The following is a 21,383-nucleotide window of genomic DNA, read 5'->3' on the forward strand; positions in this document are numbered from 1 at the left end:
ATAGTAAACAATTATTTATTTGGCACTTAACCTTTAACATGAGATTCCTTTCCCCTTTGATTTAATACAGACATTCTAAATTATAGTAGAGTCATTTCTGACTGAATTGGCCTCTGCTGGACTCCTAGGGTGAAGTGGCCTTGTTGATCTGGCCATCAACAAGTATTTGTTAAAGTAATTATACAGAACCATGAGTATATTAGTCCATTTTCACACTGCTGATAAAGTCATACCTGAGACTGGGTAACATATCAAGAAAGAAAGGTTTAATGAACTCATAGTTCCACATGGCTGGGAGGCCTCAGAATCACGGTGGCATGTCTTACATGGTGGCAGGCAAGAGAAGCAAAAGGGGAAACCCTTATGAAATCATCAGATCTCATGAGACTTATTCACTACCATAATAACAGTATGGGGGAAACCACCCCTATGATTCAATTATTACCCACTGGGTCCCTCGCTAAACCAGATCATTCTGCCCTGGCCCCTCCCAAATCTCATGTCCTCATATTTCAAAACCAATTATGCCTTCCCAACAGTCCCCCAAAGTCTTAATTTTTTTCAGCATTAGCTCAAAAGTCCACAGTCCAAAGTCTTCTGAGACAAGGCAAGTCCCTTCTGCCTATGAGCCTGTAAAATCAAAAGCAAGTTAGTTACTTCCTAGATACAATGGGGTTATAGCAGTGGGTAAATTCACCTGTTCCAAATAGGAGAAACTGACCAAAATGAAAGGGCTACAAGCCCCATGCAAGTTCAAAATCCAGCAGGGCAGTCAAATATTAAAGCTCCAAATGATGTTTGTTGATTCCATGTCTCAAATCCAGGTCATGTTGATGCAAGAGGTGGGTTCCCATGGTCTTTGGCAGCTCTGCCACTGTGGCTTGGACAGGGTACAGGCCCTCTACTGGCTGCTTTCGCAGTCTGGCATCAAGTGTCTGTGGCTTTTCCAGGCAAATGGTGCAAGCTGTTGGTGGATCTACAGTTCGGGGATCTGGAGGACAGTGGCCCTCTTCTCACAGCTCCACTCAGCAGTTCACCAGTGGGGACTCTCTGTGGGAGCTCTGGCCCCACATTTCCCTTCTGCACTGCCCTAGCAGAGGTTCTCCATGAGGGCCCTGCCCCACAGAAAACTTCTTCCTGGACATCCAAGCATTTCCATACATTCTCTAAAATCTAGGTGGAGGTTGCCAAACCTCAATTTTTAACTTCTGTGCACCTGCAGGCTCAATACCATGTGGAAGCTGCCAAGGCTTGGGGCTTGCATCCTCTGAAGCCACAACCCAAGTTGTCCCTTGGCCATTTTTGGCCATGGCTAGAGTGGCTAGGACTCAGGACACATGCCCCTAGGATGTACACAGCAGGGGGTCTTTTGGCCTGGCCCACTAAATCATTTTTTTTCTCCTAGGTAAATAGGCCTATGATGGGAGGGGCTGCCCAAAGTTCTCTGATATGCCCTGGAGACATTTCCCCCATTTTCTTGGTGATTAGCCTTTGGCTCCTCATTACTTATGCAAGTTTCTGCAGCGGACTTGAATTTCTCCTTAGAAAATGGGTTTTTCTTTTCTATCACATCATCAGGCTGCAAATTTTTCAAACTTTTATGTACTGTTTCCCTTTTAAAACTGAATATTTTTAACAGCACCCGAGTCACCTCTTGAGTGCTTTGCTGCTTAGAAATTTCTTCTGCCAGATACGCTAAGTCATCTCCCTCAAGTTCAAAGTTTTACAAATCTCCAGTGCAGGAGCAAAATGCTGCTGCCAGTCTTTTTGCTAAAACATAGCAAGAGTCACCTTTACTCCAGTTCCCAACAAGTTCCTCATCTCCACCTGAGACCACCTCAGCCTGGATTTCATTGTCCATGTCATTATCAGCATTTTGGCCAATGCCATTTAAAAAGTCTCTAGGAAGTTCCAAACTTTCCCACATTTCCCTGTCTTCTTCTGAGCCCTCCAAACTGTTTCACCCTCTGCCTGTTAGTTCCAAAGTTGCGTCCACATTTTTGGGTATCTTTATAGCAGTGCTTCACTCTACTGGAACCAATTTACTGTATTAGTCCGTTTTCTCACTGCTGATAAAGTAACATGGACCGGGTAATTTATAAAGAAAAAGAGGTTTAATGGACTCACCTATGGCTGAGGAGGCCTCACAGTCATGGTGGAAGGTGAAAGGCATGTCTTACATAGTGGCAGGGAAGAGTGAAGAGAGAGCCAAGTGAAAGGGGAAACCCCTTATAAAATCATCAGATCTTATAAGACTTATTCACTACCATGAGAATAGTATGGGGGATACTGCCCCATGATTCAATTATTTCCCACTGGGTCCCTCTCACAACACATGAGAATTATGGGAGCTACAATTCAAGATGAGATTTGGGTGGGGACATAGCCAAACCAGATGATTCATTTGGATTACTATTTTTTGTGATTAACATATTATGCATATATTACAAAATTGACCATTTAAAAGGGTACAATTCAATGGTTTTGAGCATAATCACAAGGTTCTTCAACCATCACCACTACCTAGTTTCAGAACATTTTCATTGCTACCTAAAAATTCCTATACCCATTAGCATTTATCTTCATTCTTTTTTCCCCCAATCCATAGGAGACATTTATCTACCTCCTGTCTTTATGAATTTTCCTATTCTGGATACTTTATATGAATGAAATCATTTAATATGTGACCTTTTGTGTCCTTCTGTGAAGCCAGTATCATCCTGATAACAAATCTGGACAAGGACAAAAGAGGAAAACTATAGGGAAAGATACCTTACAAACACTGATGCAAAAATTCACAACAGAAGACTAGCAAACCAAATGTGACAAAATATTAAAAGGGTTATACACCATGACCAAATATCATTTATACTGGAATGCAAGGATGGTTCAATATACAACAATGAATCACTGTAATATACCACATTAACATAAGGAAAACTCCACATGCTCATCTCTGTTGATGCAGAAATAGCATTTGACAAAATTTAATGCCTTTTCATAATAAAAACACTCAACAAACTAGGAATGGAAGAAAACTTCCCCAAAATAATAAATTTGATATATGAAAAATTTATGGAGGATCCAAGATGGCTGAATAGGAACAGCTCCAGTCTACAGCTCCCAGCGTGAGTGACGCAGAAGACAGGTGATTTCTGCATTTCTGACTAAGGTACCGGGTTCATCTCACTGGGGCTTACTGGACAGTGGGTGCAGGACAGTGGGTGCAGCCCACACCATGAGCCAAAGCAAGGCAAGACATTGCCTCACCTGGGAAGTGCAGGGGTAGGGAATTCCCTTTCCTAGCCAAAGGAAGCCGTGACAGATGGCACCTGGAAAATTGGGTCACTCCCACCCTAATATTGCACTTTTCCAATGATCTTAGCAAACAGCACACCAGGAGATTATATCCTGTGCCTGTCTTGGAGGGTCCCACACCCACAGAGCCTTGCTCACTCCTAGCACAGCAGTATGAGATCGAATTGCAAGGTGGCAATGAGGCTGGGGGATGGGTGCACGCCATTGCTGAGGCTTAAGTAGGTAAACAAAGCGGCTGGGAAGCTCAGACTGGGTGGAGCCCACCACAGCTCAAGGAGGCCTGCCTGCCTCTGTAGACTCCACCTCTGGGGGCATGACATAGCTAAACAAAAGGCAGCAGAAACTTCTGCAGACTTAAACATCCCTGTCTGACAGCTTTGAAGAAAATAGTGGTTCTCCCAGCACGGAGTTTGAGATCTGAGAACGGACAGACTGCCTCCTCAAGTGGGTCCCTGAACCCCAAGTAGCCTAACCAGGAGGCACCTCCCAGGGGGCCAACTGACACTTCATATGGCTGGGTGCCTCTCTGAGATGAAGCTTCCAGAGGAAGGATCAAGCAGAAACATTTGCCATTCTGCAATATTTGTGATTCTGCAGCCTCCCCTGGTGATACCCAGGCAAATGGGGTCTGGAGTGGACCTCCAGCAAACTCCAGCAGACCTGCAGCTGAGGGTCCTGACTGTTAGAAGGAAAACTAACAAACAGAAAGGACATCCACACCAAAACCCCATCTGTACATCAACATCATCAAAGACCAAAGGTAGATAAAACCACAAAGATGGGGAGATATCAGAGCAGAAAAGCTGAAAATTCTAAAAATCAGAGTGCCTCTTCTCCTCCAAAGGAATACAGCTCCTGACCAGCAACAGAACAAAGCTGGATGGAGAATAACTTTGACGAGTTGAGAGAAGAAGGCTTCAGAAGATCGGTAATAACAAAATTCTCTGAGCTAAGGGAGGATGTTTGAACCCATCACAAAGAAGCTAAAAACCTTGAAAAAAGATTGGACGAATGGCTAACGAGAATAAACAGCATAGAGAAGACTTAAATGATGTGATGGAACTGAAAACCATAGCATGACAACTAAGTGATGCATGCACAAGCTTCAGTAGCCAATTCAATCAACTGGAAGAAAGAGTATCAGTGATTGAAGATCAATGAATGAAATGAAGCGAGAAGAGAAGCTTAGAGAAAAAGAGTAAAAGAAAATGAACAAAGCCTCCAAGAAATATGGGACTATGTGAGAAGACAAAATCTGCATCTGATTGGCATACCTGAAAGTGACGGGGAGAATGGAACCAAGCTGGAAAACACTCTGCAGGATATTATCCAGGAGAACTTCCCCAACCTAGCAAGGCAGGCCAACATTCAAATTCAGGAAATACAGAGAATGCCACAAAGATACTCCTCGAGAAGAGCAACTCCAAGACACGTAATTGTCAGATTCACCAAAGTTGAAATGAAGGAAAAAATGTTAAGGGCAGCCAGAGAGAAAGGTTGGGTTACACACAAAGGGAAGCCCATCAGACTAACAGCGGATCTCTCAGCAGAAACTCTACAAGCAAGAAGAGAGTGGGGGCCAATATTCAACATTCTTAAAGAAAAGAATTTTCAACCCAGAATTTCATATCCAGCCAAACTAAGCTTCGTAAATGAAGGAGAAATAAAATCCTTTCCAGACAAGCAAATGCTGAGAGATTTTGTCACCACCAGGCCTGCCCTAAAAGAGCTCCTGAAGGAAGCGCTAAACATGGAAAGGAACAACTGGTATCAGCCACTGCAAAAACATGCCAAATTGTAAAGACCATTGAGGCTAGGAAGAAACTGCATCAACTAATGAGCAAAATAACCAGCTAACATCATAATGACAGGATCAAATTCACACATAACAATTTAACCTTAAATATAAATGGGATAAATGCTCCAATTAAAAGACATAGACTTGCAAATTGGATAAGAGTCAAGACCCATCAGTGTGCTGTATTCTAGAGACACATCTCATGTGCAGAGACACACATAGGCTCAAAATAAAGGGATGGAGGAAGATCTACCAAGCAAGTGAAAAACAAAAAAAGCAAGGGTTGCAATCCTAGTCTCTGTTAAAATAAACTTTAAACCAGCAAAGATCAGAAGAGACAAATAAGGCCATTACATAATGGTAAAGGGATCAATTCAACAAGAAGAGATAACTATCCTAAATATACATGTACCCAATACAGGAGCACCCAGATTCATAAAGGAAGTCCTTAGAGACCTAGAAAGAGACTTAGACTCCCACACAATAATAATGGAAGACTTTAACATCCCACTGTCAACATTAGACAGACCAATGAGGCAGAAAGTTTAGCAAGGATATCCAGGAATTGAACTCAGCTCTGCACCAAGTGGACCTAATAGACATCTACAGAACTCTCCACCCCAAATCAACAGAATATACATTCTTCTCAGCACCACATCACACTTATTCCAAAATTGACCACGTAGTTGGAAGTAAAGCACTCCTCAGCAAATGTAAAAGAACAGAAATTATAACAAACTGTCTCTCAGACCACGGTGCAATCAAACTAGAACTATGTACCCTAAAACTTAAAGTATAATAATAATAATAATAAAAGAAGAAACTCACTCAAAACTGCTCAACTACCTAGAAATGGAACAACTTGCTCCTGAATGACTACTGGGTACATAATAAAATGAGGGCAGAAATAAAAATGTTCTTTGAAACCAATGAGAAGAAAGACACAACACACCAGAATCTCTGGGACACATTTACAGCAGTGAGTAGAGGGAAATTTATAGCACTAAATGCCCACAAGAGAAAGCAGGAAAGATCTAAAATTGACAGCCTAACATCACAATTAAAAGAGCTAGAGAAGCAAGAGCAAACACATTCAAAAGCTAGGAGAAGGCAAGAAATAACTAAGTTCAGAGCAGAACTGAAGGAGATAGAGACACAAAAAACCCTTCAAAAAATGAATGAATCCAGGAGCTGGTTTTTTGAAAAGATCAACAAAATAGATAGACTGCTAGTAAGATTAATAAAGAAGAAAAGAGAGAAGAATCAAATAGATGTAATAAAAAATGATACAGGGGATATCACCACCGATCCCACAGAGATACAAACTACCATCAGAGAACACTATAAACACCTCTATGCAAATAAAGTAGAAAATCTAGAAGAAATGGATAAATTCCTGGACACATACACCCTCCCAAGACTAAACCAGGAAGAAGTTGAATCCCTGAATAGATCAGTAACAGGCTCTGAAATTGAGGCAATAATTAAAAGCCTATCAACCAAAAAAAGTCCAGGACCAGACAGATTCACAGCTGAATTCTACCAGAGGTACAAAGATGAGCTGGTACCATTCTTTCTGAAACTATTCCAATCAACAGAAAAAGAGGGAATCTGCCTTAACTCATTTTATGAGGCCAGCATCATCCTAATACCAAAGCCTGGCAGAGACACAAAAGAAGAGAATTTCAGACCAATATCCCTGATGAACATTGATGTGAAAATCCCCAGTAAAAGACTGGCAAACCAAATCCAGTAGCACATGAAAAAGCTTATCCACCATGATCAAGTGGGCTTCATCCCTGAGATGCAAGGCTGGTTCAACATACACAAATTAATAAACGTAACCCATCATATAAAGAGAACCAAAGACAAAAACCACATGATTATCTCAATAGATGCAGAAAAGGCCTTTGACAAAATTCAACAACTGTTCATGCTAAAAATTCTCAGTAAATTAGGTATTGATGGGATGTATCTCAAAATAATAAGAGCTATTTATGACAAACCCACAGCCAATATCATACTGAATGGGCAAAAACTGGAAGCATTCCCTTTGAAAACTGGCACAAGACAAGGATGCCCTCTCTCACCACTCCTATTCAACATAGTGTCGGAAGTTCTGGCCAGGGCAATCAGGCAGGAGAAATAAATAAAGGTATTCAATTAGGAAAAGCAGAAGTTAAATTGTCCCTGTTTGCAGATGACATGACTGTATATTTAGAAAACCCCATCGTCTCAGCCCAAAAGCTCCTTAAGCTGGTAAGCAACTTGAGAAAAGTCTCAGGATACAAAATCAATGTGCAAAAATCACAAGCATTCCTATACAGCAATAACAGCCACACAGAGAGCCAAATCATGAGTGAACTACCATTCACAATTGCTTCAAAGAGAATAAAATACCTAGGAATCTAACTTACAAGGGATATGAAGGATCTCTGCAAGGAGAACTACAAACCACTGCTCAATGAAATAAAAGAAGACACAGACAAATAGAGAACATTCCATGCTCATGGATAGGAAGAATCAATATCGTGAAAATGGCCATACTGCCCAAGGTAATTTATAGATTCAATGCCATGCCCATCAAGCTACCAATGACTTTCTTCACAGAATTGGAAAAAACTACTTTAAACTTCATATGGAACCAAAAAAAGAGCCCGCATTGCCAATTCAATCCTAAGCCAAAAGAACAAAGCCGGAGGCATCACGCTACCTGACTTCAAACTCTACTACAAGGCTACAGTAACTGAAACAGCATGATACTGGTACCAAAACAGAGATATAGACCAATGGAACAGAACAGAGCCCTCAGAAATAATGGCGCATATCTACAACCATCTGATCTTTGACAAACCTGACAAAAACAAGAAATGGGGAAAGAATTCCCTATTTAATAAATGGTGCTGGGAAAACTGGCTAGCCATATGTAGAAAGCTGAAACTGGATCCCTTCCTTACACCTTGTACAAAAATTACTTCGAGATGGATTAAAGACTTAAATGTTAGACCTAAAACCATAAAAACCCTAGAAGAAAACCTAGGCAATGCCATTCAGAGCATAGGCATGGGCAAGGACTTCATGTCTAAAACACCAAAAGCAATGTCAACAAAAGCCAAAATTGACAAATGGGATCTAATTAAACTAAAGAGCTTCTGCATAGCAAAAGAAACTACCATCAGAGTGAACAGGCAACCTACAGAATGGGAGATGATTTTTGCAATCTACTTATCTGACAAAGGGCTAATATCCAGAATCTACAAAGAACTTAAACAAATTTACAAGAAAAAAACAACCCCATCAAAAAGTGGGTGAAGGATATGAACAGACACTTCTCAAAAGAAGATATTTATGCAGCCAGAAGACACATGAAGAAATGCTCATCATCACTGGCCATCAGAGAAATGTAAATCAAAACCACAATGAGATACCATTTCACACAAGTTAGAATGGCCATCATTAAAAAGTCAGGAAACAACAGGTGCTGGAGAGGATGTGGAGAAATAGGAACACTTTTACACTGTTGATGGGACTGTAAACTAGTTCAACCATTGTGGAAGTCAGTGTGGCGATTCCTCAGGGATCTACGACTAGAAATACCATTTGACGCAGCCATCCCATTACTGGGTATATACCCAAAGGAGTATAAATCATGCTGCTATAAAGACACGTGCACACGTATGTTTATTGCAGCACTATTCACAATAGCAAAGACTTGGAACCAACCCAAATGTCCAACAATGATAGACTGGATTAAGAAAATGTGGCACATATACACCATGGAGTTCTATGGAGCCATAAAAAAGATGCGTTCATGTCCTTTGTAGGGACATGGATGAAGCTGGAAACCATCATTCTCAGCAAACTATCTCAAGGACAAAAAATCAAACACTGCATGTTCTCACTCCCAGATGGGAATTTAGCAGTGAGAACACATGGACACAGGAAGGGGAACATCACACACCGGGGCCTGTTGTGGGGTGGGGGGAGGGCGGAGGGATAGCATTTGGAGATAAACCTAATGTTAAATGACGAGTTACTGGGTGCAGCACACCAACATGGCACATGTGTACATATGTAACTAACCCACACGTTGTGCACATGGACCCTAAAACTTGAAGTATATCTATAAAAAAAGAAATTAACTGATGAGGTAAAAGATTTGTAGAATGAAAATTACAAAACACTACTGAGAGAAACTAAAGAAGACACATTAGAAATACATTCAGCATTTCTGAATTGGAAGACTTAATATTGTTAAGATGTTAATACTACCTGAAACAATTGACAGATGCAATCTCTATCAAAATCTCAATGGCATTTTTGTTTTGCAGAAGAACTCATCCTAAAAGTTGGATGGCTTTTCAACAAATGGTGCTAGGAAAACAAATGGTGCATGCAAAAAAATGGAGGTGGATCTTTCCCCAACCACATATAAAAGTTTAACTACAACTGGATCAAATACCTAAATGTCAGACCTAAAACTCTAAAAGTTTTAGAAGAAAACACAGGGAAAATGTTCAGAATATATATTTAGCAATGATTTCTTGGATATGACAGCAAAGGCACAGGCAACAAAAGAAAAAATAGGCAAACTGGGCTTCATGAAAAATTTAAAAAATTGTGCATTGAGACACTATCAACAGAGTAAAAAGGTATCCCACAGAATGGCAAACAACAACAACAAAAACAACAGCAATCTATAGCAAGTGGGAAAAGGACTTAAACAGACATTTCTCCAAAGGAAATGTATGAGCACTTGAAAGGATACTTATTGAAAGATAATTTTGTCAGGTGTGGAATTCTTTTTTTCCAAGTTTTATTTTAGATTCTAGGGGTACATGTGCAGGTTTGTAACAAAGGTTTATTGCACGATGCTGAAGTTTGGAGTACAATTGAAGCCATAACCCAGGAAGTGAGCATAGTACCAACAGATAGTTTTTTCAACCGTTCCCTCCCTCCCTCTCTCCCCTTTCTAGTATTCCCCAGAGTCTATTGTTTTCATCTTTATGTCTATGTGTACCAAATGGGTAGCTCCCACTTACAGGTGAGAACAGGTAATATTTGGTTTTCTGTTTCTGTATTAGTTGGCTTAGGATAATGGTCTCTAGCTGCATTCATGTTGCTGCAAAGAAAATGATTTATTTTATTCTATTATACTTTAAGTTCTAGGGTACATGTGCACAACGTGCAGTTTGTTACATAGGTATGCATGTGCCATGTTGGCTTGCTGCACCCATCAACTAGTCATTTACATTAGGTATTTCTCCTAATGCTATCCCTCCCCCAGCCACCCACCCCCCAACAGGCCCTGGTGTGTGATGTTCCCCACCCTGTGTCCAAGTGTTCTCATTGTGAGAACATGCAGTGTTTGGTATTCTTTCCTTGTGACAGTTTGCTGAGAATGATGGTTTCCAGCTTCATCCATGTCCCTGCAAAGGACATGAACTCATCCCTTTTTATGGCTGCATAGTATCCCATGATGTATATGTGCCACATTTTCTTAATCCAGTCTATCATTGATGGACATTTGGGTTGATTCCAAGTCTTTGCTATTGTGAATAGTGCCACAATAAACATATGTGTGCATGTGTCTTTATAGTAGCATGATTTATAATCCTTTGGGTATATACCCGGTAACAGGATCACTGGGTCAGATGGTATTTCTAGTTCTAGATCCTTGAGGAATCACCACACTATCTTCCACAATGGTTGAACTAATTTACACTCCCACAAACAGTGTAAAAGTGTTCCTATTTCTCCACATCCTCTCCAGCATCTGTTTGCTGACTTTTTAATGATCGCCATTCTAACTGGTGTGAGATGGTATCTCATTGTGGTTTTGATTTGCATTTCTCTGATGACCAGTGATGATATGCATGTTTCATGTGTCTGTTGGCTGCATAAATGATTTCTTCTGAGAAGTGTCTGTTCATATCCTTTGCCCATTTTTTGATGGGATTGTTTGTTTTTTTCTTGTAAATTTGTTTAAGTTCTTTGTAGATTCTGGAGATTAGCCCTTTGTCAGATGGGTAGATTGCAAAAATTTTCTCCCATTCTGTAGGTTGCCTGTTCACTCTGATGGTAGTTTCTTTTGCTGTGCAAAAGCTCTTTAGTTTAATTAGATCCCATCTGTGAATTATGGCTTTCTGTTGCCATTGCTTTCGGTGTTTTAGTCATGAAGTCCTTGCCCATGCCTATGACCTGAATGGTATTGACTAGGTTTTCTTCTAGGGTTTTTATGGTTTTAGATCTAACATTTAAGTCTTTAATCCATCTTGAAGTAATTTTTGTATAAGGTGTAAGGAAGGGATCCAGCTTCAGCTTTCTACATATGGCTAGCCAGTTTTCCCAGCACCATTTATTAAATAGGGGATCTTTTCCCCATTTCTTGTTTTTGTCAGGTTTGTCAAAGATCAGATGGTTGTAGACGTGTGGTGTTATTTCTGAGGCCTCTATTCTGTTCCAATGGTCTATATCTCTGTTTTGGTACAAGTACCATGCTCCTTTTGGTTCCTGGAGCCTTGTAGTAGAGTTTGAAGTCAGGTAACATGATGCCTCCAGCTTTGTTCTTTTGGCTTAGCATTGTCTTGGCAATGCGGGCTCTTTTTTGGTTCCATATGAAGTTCAAAGTAGTTTTTTCCAGTTCTGTGAAGAAAGTCATTGGTAGCTTGATGGGGCTGGCATTGAACCTATGAATTACCTTGGGCAGCATGGCCATTTTCACGATATTGATTCTTCCTATCCATGAGCATGGAATGTTCTTCCATTTGTTTGTGTCCTCTTTTATTTTTTTTGAGCAGTGGTTTGTAGTTCTCCTTGAAAAGGTCTGTCACATCCCTTGTAAGTTGGATTCCTAGGTATTTTATTCCCTTTGAAGCAATTGTGCATGGGAGTTCACTCATGATATGGCTCTCTTTGTGTCTGTTATTGGTATATAGGAATGCTTGTGATTTTCGCACATTGATTTTGTATCCTGAGACTTTGCTGAAGTTGCTTATCAGCTTAAGGAGATTTTGGGCTAAGATGATGGAGTTTTCTAAATATACAATAATGTCATCTGCAAACAGAGACAATTTGACTTCCTCTTTTCCTAATTGAATACATTTATTTCTTTCTCCTGCCTGATTGCCCTGGCCAGAACTTTCAACACTATGTTGAATAGGAGTGATGAGAGAGGGCATCCTTGTCTTGTGCCAGTTTTCCAAGGGAATGCTTCCAGTTTTTGCCCATTCAGTATGATATTGGCTGTAGGTTTGTCATAAATAGCTCTTATTATTTTGAGATATGTCCCATCAATACCTAGTCTATTGAGTTTTTAGCATGAAATGCTATTGAATTTTGTCAAAGGCCTTTTCTGCATCTATTGAGATAATCGTGGTTTTTGTCTTTGGTTCTGTTTATATGCTGGATTACGTTTATTGATTTGCATATGTTGAACCAGCCTTGCATCTCAGGGATGAAGCCCACTTGATCATGGTGGATAAGCTTTTTGATGTGCTGTTGGATTCGGTTTGCCAGTATTTTATTGAGGATTTTCACATCGATGTTCATCAGGGATATTGGTCTAAAATTCTTTTTTTGTTGTGTCTCTGCCAGGCATTGGTATCATGATGTTGCTGGCCACATAAAATGAGTTAGGGTGATTCCCTCTCTTTCTGTTGTTTATAATAGTTTCAGAAGGAATGGTATCAGCTCCTCTTTGTACCTCTGGTAGAATTTGGCTGTGAATTTGTCTGGTCCTGGAGTTTTTTTGGTTGGTAGGCTATTAATTATTGCCTCAGTTTTATAGCCTGTTATTGGTCTATTCAGAGATTCAACTTTTTCCTGGTTTAGTCTTGGGAGGGTGTATGTGTCCAGGAATTTATCCATTTCTTTTAGATTTTCTAGTTTATTTGCATAGAGGTGTTTATAGTATTCTCTGATGGTAGTTTGTATTTCTGTGGGATCAGTGGTGATATCCCCTTTATCATTTCTTTGCATCTATTTGATTCTTCTTTCTTCTTTATTAGTCTTGCTAGCAGTCTATGAATTTTTTTTTTTTTTTTTTTTTTTTTTTTTTTTTGGAGACAGAGTCTCACTCTGTCGCCCAGGCTGGAGTGCAGTGGTTCAATCTCGGCTCACTGCAAGCTCCATCTCCCAGGTTCACGCCATTCTCCTGCCTCAGCCTCTCCAAGTAGCTGGGACTACAGGCACCCGCCACCACGCCCGGCTAATTTTTTGTATTTTTAGTAGAGACGGGGTTTCACCGTGGTCTCGATCTTATGACCTCGTGATCCGCCCGCCTCGGCCTCCCAAAGTGCTGGGATTATAAGCGTGAGCCACTGTGCCCAGCCAGCAGTCTATGAATTTTGTTGATTGTTTCAAAACACCAGCTCCTGGATTCTTTGATTTTTTGAAGGATTTTTTGTGTCTCTGTCTCCTTCAGTTGTGCTCAGATCTTAGTTATTTCTTGACTTCTGATAGATTTTGAATTTGTTTGCTCTTGCTTCTCTAGTTCTTTCAGTCTGCATCTTTTAATTGGGACATTTAGCCCATTTACATTTAAGGTTAATATTGTTAAGTGTGACTCCCAGCACTTTGGGAGGCTGAAGCAGGTGGATCACGAGGTCAGGAGATCTAGACCATCCTGGCTAACACGGTGAAACCCCGTGTCTACTAAAAATACAAAAAAAGTAGCCAGGTGTGGTGATGAGTGCCTGTAGTCCCAGCTACTCGGGAGGCTGAGGCAGGAGAATGGTGTGAACCCGGGAGTAGGAGCTTGCAGTGAGCCGAGGTTGTGCCACTGGACTCCAGCCTGTGTGACAGCAAGACTCTGTCTCAAAAAAAAAAAAAAAAAAAAAAAATATATATATATATATATATATATATACATACACACATATATAGTTACATGTGACTTTGATCCTGTCATTATGATGTTAGCTAGTTATTTTGCCTGTTAATTGATGCAGTTTCTTCACAGCATTGATGGTCTTTACAAGTTAGCATGTTTTTGCAGTGGCTGGTACCGGTTGTTTCTTTCCATGTTTAGTGCTTCCTTCAGGAGGTCTTGTAAGGCAGGCCTGTTGGTGGCAAAATCTCTTAGAATTTGCTTGTCTGTAAAGTATTTTATTTCTCTTTCACTTATGAAGCTTAGTTTGGCTGTATATGAAATTCTGGAGTTGAAAATTCTTTTCTTTAAGAATGTTGAGGCTGGGCATGGTGGCTCACACCTGTAATCCCAGCACTTTGGGAGGCCGAGGTGGGCAGATCACGAGGTCAGGGGATCGAGAACATCCTGGCTAATGCAGTGAAACCCCATCTCTACTAAAAATACAAAAATTAGCTCGGCATAGTGGCACATGCCTGTAGTCCCAGCTACTCGAGAGGCTGAGGCAGGAGAATCACTTGAACCCAGGAGGCAGAGGTTGCAGTGAGCCAAAATCATGCCACTACACTCCAGCCTGGGCAACAGAGTGAGACTCCATCTCAAAAAAAAAAAAAAAGAAAAAAAGGAATGTTGAATATCAGCCCCCTCTCTCTTTTGGCTTTTTGAGTTTCTGCCAAGAGATCTGCTGTTAGTCTGATGGGCTTCCTTTTGTGGGTAATCTGACCTTTCTCTCTGGCTACCCTTAACATTTTTTCCTTCACTTCAACCTTGGTGAATCTGACAATTGTGTGTCTTGGGGTTGCTCTTCTTGAGGAGTATCTTTGTTGTGTTCTCTGTATTTCCTGAATTTGAATGTTGGCCTGCCTTTCTAGGTTGGGGAAATTCTCCTGGATAATATCCTGAAGAGTGTTTTTCCAACTTGGTTCCATTCTTTCCGTCACTTTCAGGTACACCAATTAAACATAGATTTTGTCTTTTCACATAGTCCCATATTTCTCGAAGCTTTGTTCACATCCTTTTGGTCTTTTTTCTCTAAACTTGCCCTCTCACTTTATTTCATTAATTTGATCTTCAATCACTGATACCATTTCTTCCACTTGATTGAATTGGCTATTGAAGCTTGTGCATGGGTCACAAAGATCTCATGCCATGGTTTTCAGCTCCATCAGGTCACTTAAGGTCCTCTCTACACTGTTTAGCCATTCATCTAACCTTTTTTCAAGGTTTTTAGCTTCCTTGTGATATGTTAGAATATGCTCCTTTAGCTCGGAGAAGTTTGTTATTATTGACCTTCTGAAGCCTACTTCTGTTAACTCGTCAAAGTCACTCTCCATCCAGCTTTGTTCTGTTGCTTGTGAGGAGCTGCAATCCTTTGGAGGAGAAGAGGCACTCTGGTTTTTAGAATTTTCAGCTTTTCTGCTCTGTTTTCTCCCCATCTTTGTGGTTTTGTCTACCTTTGGTCTTTGATGTTGGTGACCTACAGATGGGGTTTTGGTGTGGATGTCCTTTTTGTTGATGGTGATGCTATTCCTTTCTGTTTGTTTTCCTTCTAACAGCCAGGTCCCTCAGCTGCAGGTCTGTTGGAGTTTGCTGGAGGTCCACTCCAGACCCTGTTTGCCTGGGTATCACCAGTGGAGGTTTTGCAGAACAGCAAATATTGTAGAACAGCAAATATTGCTGCCTAATCCTTCCTCTGGAAGCTTCGTCCCAGAAAGGCACCTGCCTGTATGAGGTGTCTGTCAGCCCCTACTGGGAGGTGTCTCCCAGTTAGGCTACACAGGGTTCAGGGACCCACTTGAGGAGGCAGCCTGTCCATTCTCAGAGCTCATACACTGTGCTGGGAGAACCACTGGTCTCTTCAAAGCTGTCAGACAGAGACGTTTAAGTCTGCTGAAGTTTCTGCTGCGTTTTGTTCATCTATGCCCAGCCCACAGAGGTGGAATCTAGAAAGGCAGTAGGACTTGCTGAGCTGTGGTGGGCTCCACCCAGTTCGAGCTTCCTGGCCACTTTATTTACCTACTCAAGCCTCAGCAACAGCAGACACCCTTCCCCCCACCAGGCTGCTGCCTTGCAGGTCAATCTCAGACTGCTGTGCTAGCAGTGAGCAAGGCTCCGTGGGCATGGGACCCAGCAAGCCAGGCACGGGAGAGTATCTCCTGGTCTGCTTGTTGCTAAGACTTTGGGAAAAGCACAGTATTTAGGCAGGAGTGTCCCATTTTTCCAGATACAGTCTGTCATGGCTTCCCTTGGCTAGGAAAGGGAAATCCCCCAACCCCTTGCACTTCCCAGGTGAGGCAACACTGCACCCTGCTTCAGCTCACTCTCCATGGGCTGCACCCACTGCCCAAGCAGTCCCAGTGATATGAACCAGGTACCTCAGTGGAAATGCAGAAATCACCCATCTTCTGCATCGATCACACTGAGAGCTGCAGACCAGAGCTGTTCCTATTCAACCATCTTGGAACGGAAGACCTGGTTTTGTTTTTTTTATATGGGCAGATGTAGAATTCTTTGTTGACAGATTTTTTTTCAGGTTTACTTGTACAAATAGCACCAGAGGACCCCAGCCTCATGCGTATGGCAGCCTGTTGGGGAGGTTGCACCATTCCTTCTGTCCTCACGTTGGTAGACAGAGATATGAAGTAGACATATATCCACTCTGAAGTCTTTGTAGGGGCTTGGGCACCTTTGGGAGCCTGAGCTGGAACTGAAGCTGGAGCTGCAGCCTGGGCCTTGGTTTGACCCTTGGCCTTGGCCTTTGGCTGGCACAGCCCGAGCCCCTTGACAATGTGGGCAAGAGCCTACTTCCCAAGCTTGGGGTGGGCAATGTAGGCAAGTCAATCGAGCTTGTGGCTGACACTCTTTGGGATCTTGGGCTTAACTTCCTTGGGCTTTATGAGGGCCTTGATAGCCTTGGCATGTGCACTCATGGCCTTGGCATTGTTGACCTTCATCTTCTTTAGGCCCTTCTTGATGTGCTTCTTGGCAAAGCACATATTCTTCAGGAACTTGGGGTCCATGCCCTTAAGAGATTCATATCTTTGTGATCAGGGTTTCTTGATATGATTTCTGTGCCATTTTTGGGACTGGTTGTGTTTGGTATGGTTCTTGGACTTGGTTATGTCTGCACCTTAAGCCACAGCTCCCGAAGCACCTAGAACCAGAAGGCTCTGGCAGATTTTTTTTTCAACACTTTGAATAATTAATCTCACTGCCTTGCAGACTCTGTTTTCTGTTGATAAATCAACTATTAATCTTATTGAGGATCTCTTGTCCATGATGAGTTAGCTTTTCTTTTGATGGTTTTAAAAATCTGTCTTTGGATTTTGGTAGTTTGATTATACTGTGTCTAGGTATGGATCTTTTGAGTTTATCTGAATTGCAGTTTTTGAATTTCTTGGGTGTGTAGATTAATGTTTCCAACATATTTGTTTCATTAGCCATTATTTTTTAAAATATACTTTGTCCCTTTTTCTCAGCCCTCTCCTTCTGGGACTACAAAATGCATATGTTGATACCCTTGATAGAGTCTCACATGTCCTCAAAGCTCTGCTCCTCCTTACTTTATTATTTTATTCACTGAACTGGATGATCTCAATACTCTGTCTTCAAATTTACTGCTTATTTTCTGCCTGCCCAACTCTTCTGTTTGGACCATCCAGTAAATTTTCACTTCTGAATATTTCAACTCTAGAATTTCTATTTGGCTCCTTTTTTAACATTTCCATCTTCACTGATGTTTTCTATTCGGAGACATCTTTTTTTTTTATTGTTACTTATTTAGACATGGTTTTCTTTAATTCTTGATCATATTTAACTTAGTTGATTCAAATCCTGTGTCTCATAAGCCAACATCTGGCTTGTCAGGTATAGTTTGTACTGATAGCCTTTTCTTCCTGTGTAGAAGTCATGCTTTCATGTTTTCTTCCATGGCTCCTTTGTGGAAAACTAGGTCTTTTAAACATATAATATAACAATTCTGGAAATCATATTCTTCCCTCTTTCTCAATGTTTGTTGTTGCTGCCTGTTGTACTGGTTGTTTGTTTGGTTTGTGGCTTTTTGTGAATGAATTCTGTAAAATCGGTGTTTGTCATGTGTGGCCACTGAATGTCTACTTGATTAGCTTAGTGCTCAACTACTAAGTTAACTGTCTGCAACCAATACTTCTCCCAGTCTTTATTGAGAGGCTCTGAGTATGTGACACTCAGTCAGGCAGTTTACATCTCTGCCTCAGCCTCCACCGACTGCATATGCAGAGCCCCAAGATCATCCAGAGGTGAGAGCTTAGGGACTTCCCCTTTCACCTCATCTACCTCTTCTACCTTTGCCACCCCTGAGATAGCAAGACCAACTCCTCCTCTTCTTTCCTCTCCTCAGCCTACTCAACATGAAGATGTTAAGGATTAAGACCTGTATGATAATCCACTTCCACTTAATGAATAGTAAATACATTTTCTCTTCCTTACGCTTTTCTTAATAACATTTTCTTTTTTCTAGCTTACTTTACCATAAGAATATAGCATATAATGCATATAACACACAGAATGTGTTAATAACTGTTTATGTTATTGTTAAGGCTGCCGGCCAACAGTAGGCTATAAGTAGTTCAGTTTTTAGGGAGTCAAAACTTATATGCAGATTTTCAAGTGCATGGGGTGTTGGTGCCCCCAACACTCTGCATTGTTCAAGGGTCAACTGTGTTTTTTCCTCAGCTTCTAATTTTCAACTCTTTTTTTTATTATATTATTTTCCCAAATTGTTATCCATCACTTCAGACAGCTGTGACCTCAAAACATTTGTCAGTAAATATGTTTGACAAATGCCTTATGAGGGGAGCCTTCTCACACTAGGCAACTTTGAGTCAGGTCAAATAGAGACAGCCTTCCAAATAGGGTCTTAGGGGAGCCAGCAGAAAGGTATAATAATGACAGCTTTTTGTGAATGAGGCTTTGAAATAACTCAAGCTCTGTCCTTCTCCCTCTAGTACCAAGAAAGTTAGCTGTTATTTTTTCAAGGCTACAGCATAGCTGGAGAGTAGGTACTGAAACTAAGGTATGTTAAAAACATCCCAACATTCACTTTCTTACTGGGACTCAGTTTTTCTTCAACAAAAGATTCTCTAAATTGCTGCAAGTCTTTGGTTAATTTTCAGAGTTCTGAAAGAGATGATTTTGACAACTTTTTGCTTGTTTTGTGTTGCTTTTATGGAAGAACCAATTTTTAGAGATCCTACTCTGTCGTGTTGCTTTTATGGAAGAACCAATTTTTAGAGATCCTACTCTGTCATGTTGCCTGAAGTCACCCCCATTCTAACTCTTGGTGCTAGAGACAACATGCTCTTCTAATTTTAAATAGTTACGTAGATAAATTTATTGTCTTTTCCTTATATTCAATCTCAATTACAGTGACAAAAGCCCCCAAATCATCTCCCTCACATAATATTCTGAAAGTTAAAGAAATAATACATTTGCTTCAAAAATAAGTGGGTAATTTTCTCTATTAAGAAAAATAATTCCATGATAATTCCACGTCTAAAATAATGAATGCAAAGTGCCAGCCTCCCCACGTATAGTGTCATCCTATTCCATTGTTTGCTTCTCGGGTGACACAATAGGTACTATGGACATCATGGCTCAGGACTAGACCAGAGACCAAACAGATCCTTGGTGTCAGAATTTTCCTCTCTATGTCTACCATAGCCTCCCTTACAGGCAAAGAATGTAGAGATTGTTCATACCAAGAGGACAAGAAGAGGACAATTATGGGTGTAGACACGCTCAGTTGCAATATGCGCCAGTCCTGAATGGCAAAAGCCAGCCCTTCTAGGAGCATCTGCCCAACACTGTAGGAACATAGTAGCACCATTATTGCCATAGATCGCGACTGGGGCAATGTCCACTCTAAGCCTGGAAGAAAACATATACATAATAATAATTTTAGACAAATGGTAATTTCAAGGTCAATTCAAGACATGATGATAAAATGCTCAAATTATTGACTTACTGAGAATAAAAGTGTTTCCCAAAATAGTCATGGTGGAGAACCCTGCCAAGAAGCGCAGTATGCAGTAAACAAGGAAGGTGGGAGCGAAGGCTGCACAGGTGTTAGAGATGGCCAGCTGGAGGAAACACAATTTGCATATGATCTTCCATCCAACCCTAAGAAATATTAAACCAGATAAGATTACTTAGGAACAAAAACAACATGTGGAAAACTTGACAAACAATGGCACATCTTGAAATTAGGATAAATGTTTAACAAGTGGAACATGGTGCTTGATACCGGGTGGCATAATTATATTAGTGAGCAGCAAAAATCACAGATGTAACCCTCCCTATTTATCAGTATGAGAGTGTTGTCAAAGCTCTCACCAAACTATCCCTGGGAGGACTCTTTTGCCATATGAAGCCATATAAAAGAAGATGAAATATGGGCAGTTGCCCCATATTTCTCAAATGTTTGTTCTACAAAACATGCATTTAGGATACTGGATATGTGTGTTGTGTTTAGAGCACTGAGGAGGGAAATCCAGAGATCTGTTCTTGGGTCTCTGCACTGTCCAGGTAAAAGCTAAACTTATTTGAAAGGAAGAGTGGAAAGACGATAAATCAAAGTTGCAGATAGGCTGCATAACAACCACTCAGCTATGTCTAGATTTACAGGCCTTGGGAAATGTGTTTCAGCTCTATAGAAAATAATTCAGCAACTGTTCCCCTTAGTGCAGAAACTGGTAGAAAGTTTACAGAGGAGAGGATGAGGTAAGGCAGAGAATGAGAAACAAAGAAAGGAAAGATAAACAAATAGAAGAGAGCAGTATGTGTGTCACAGAGCGGCAGGAAGGGCAGGCACCCTTTCTAGAGTTAACTTTGACCAAATTACATGAGTTGATACTAAATTCTCAGTAGTACTAGCATACAAACAAACTTTAGTTTTGGACACCTGTTCTGTAATTTTGTTACCCTAGTAGTATATTTATGTCATGATTACTCTTATAAAATGTCTTACTTTCTGAGTGTTTATACGGAATATGTTTTATTACTAAATTTGTATGAGGCAACTTCGAATAGAATTATCTTTAAAAAAAGATCTATGATATAGGTCATGATGGAGAAGGAATCATTGGAAAACTGAGAAATAAAAATGCAATAAGTACAATGAGAATGTATATATCCTCAATAAAAATCTCATGGTAGTGGTTACCCCCGGATTAGAGGGAGGGATAAATAGGTATATGTAGCACAGGACATTTTTAAGGAGATACTCTGATGGTAGATACATGACATTATACTTTTGCCAAAACCCATAACACTGTACAACACAAAGATTGAGCCCTAAGATGAACTATGAACTTTAGTCAATAATGTATCAATATTGGTCTTTTAATTGTAATAAATGTA

The 21,383-nt window shown here is 40.7% G+C and overlaps 1 protein-coding gene and 1 pseudogene across 1 annotated transcript in view; both read right to left on the reverse strand.

Moving 5' to 3' along the window:
* The window catches only part of SLC22A24 (solute carrier family 22 member 24), a 68,547-nt gene that overhangs the window by 23,156 nt on the left and 24,008 nt on the right, over positions 1–21,383 (reverse strand). Inside the window, exons 3-4 of the mRNA XM_030810142.1 lie at positions 19,990–20,144; positions 19,724–19,892 (exon numbers count right to left, since the gene is read on the reverse strand). Of these exons, the coding sequence (XP_030666002.1) occupies positions 19,724–19,892; positions 19,990–20,144 (324 nt within the window). The remainder of the gene's footprint in view (positions 1–19,723; positions 19,893–19,989; positions 20,145–21,383) is intronic.
* Positions 125–19,683, reverse strand: LOC115834842 (annotated as a pseudogene).

This window comes from Nomascus leucogenys, chromosome 4, assembly GCF_006542625.1.
Source record: "Nomascus leucogenys isolate Asia chromosome 4, Asia_NLE_v1, whole genome shotgun sequence".
Taxonomy (NCBI): Eukaryota; Metazoa; Chordata; class Mammalia; order Primates; family Hylobatidae; genus Nomascus; species Nomascus leucogenys.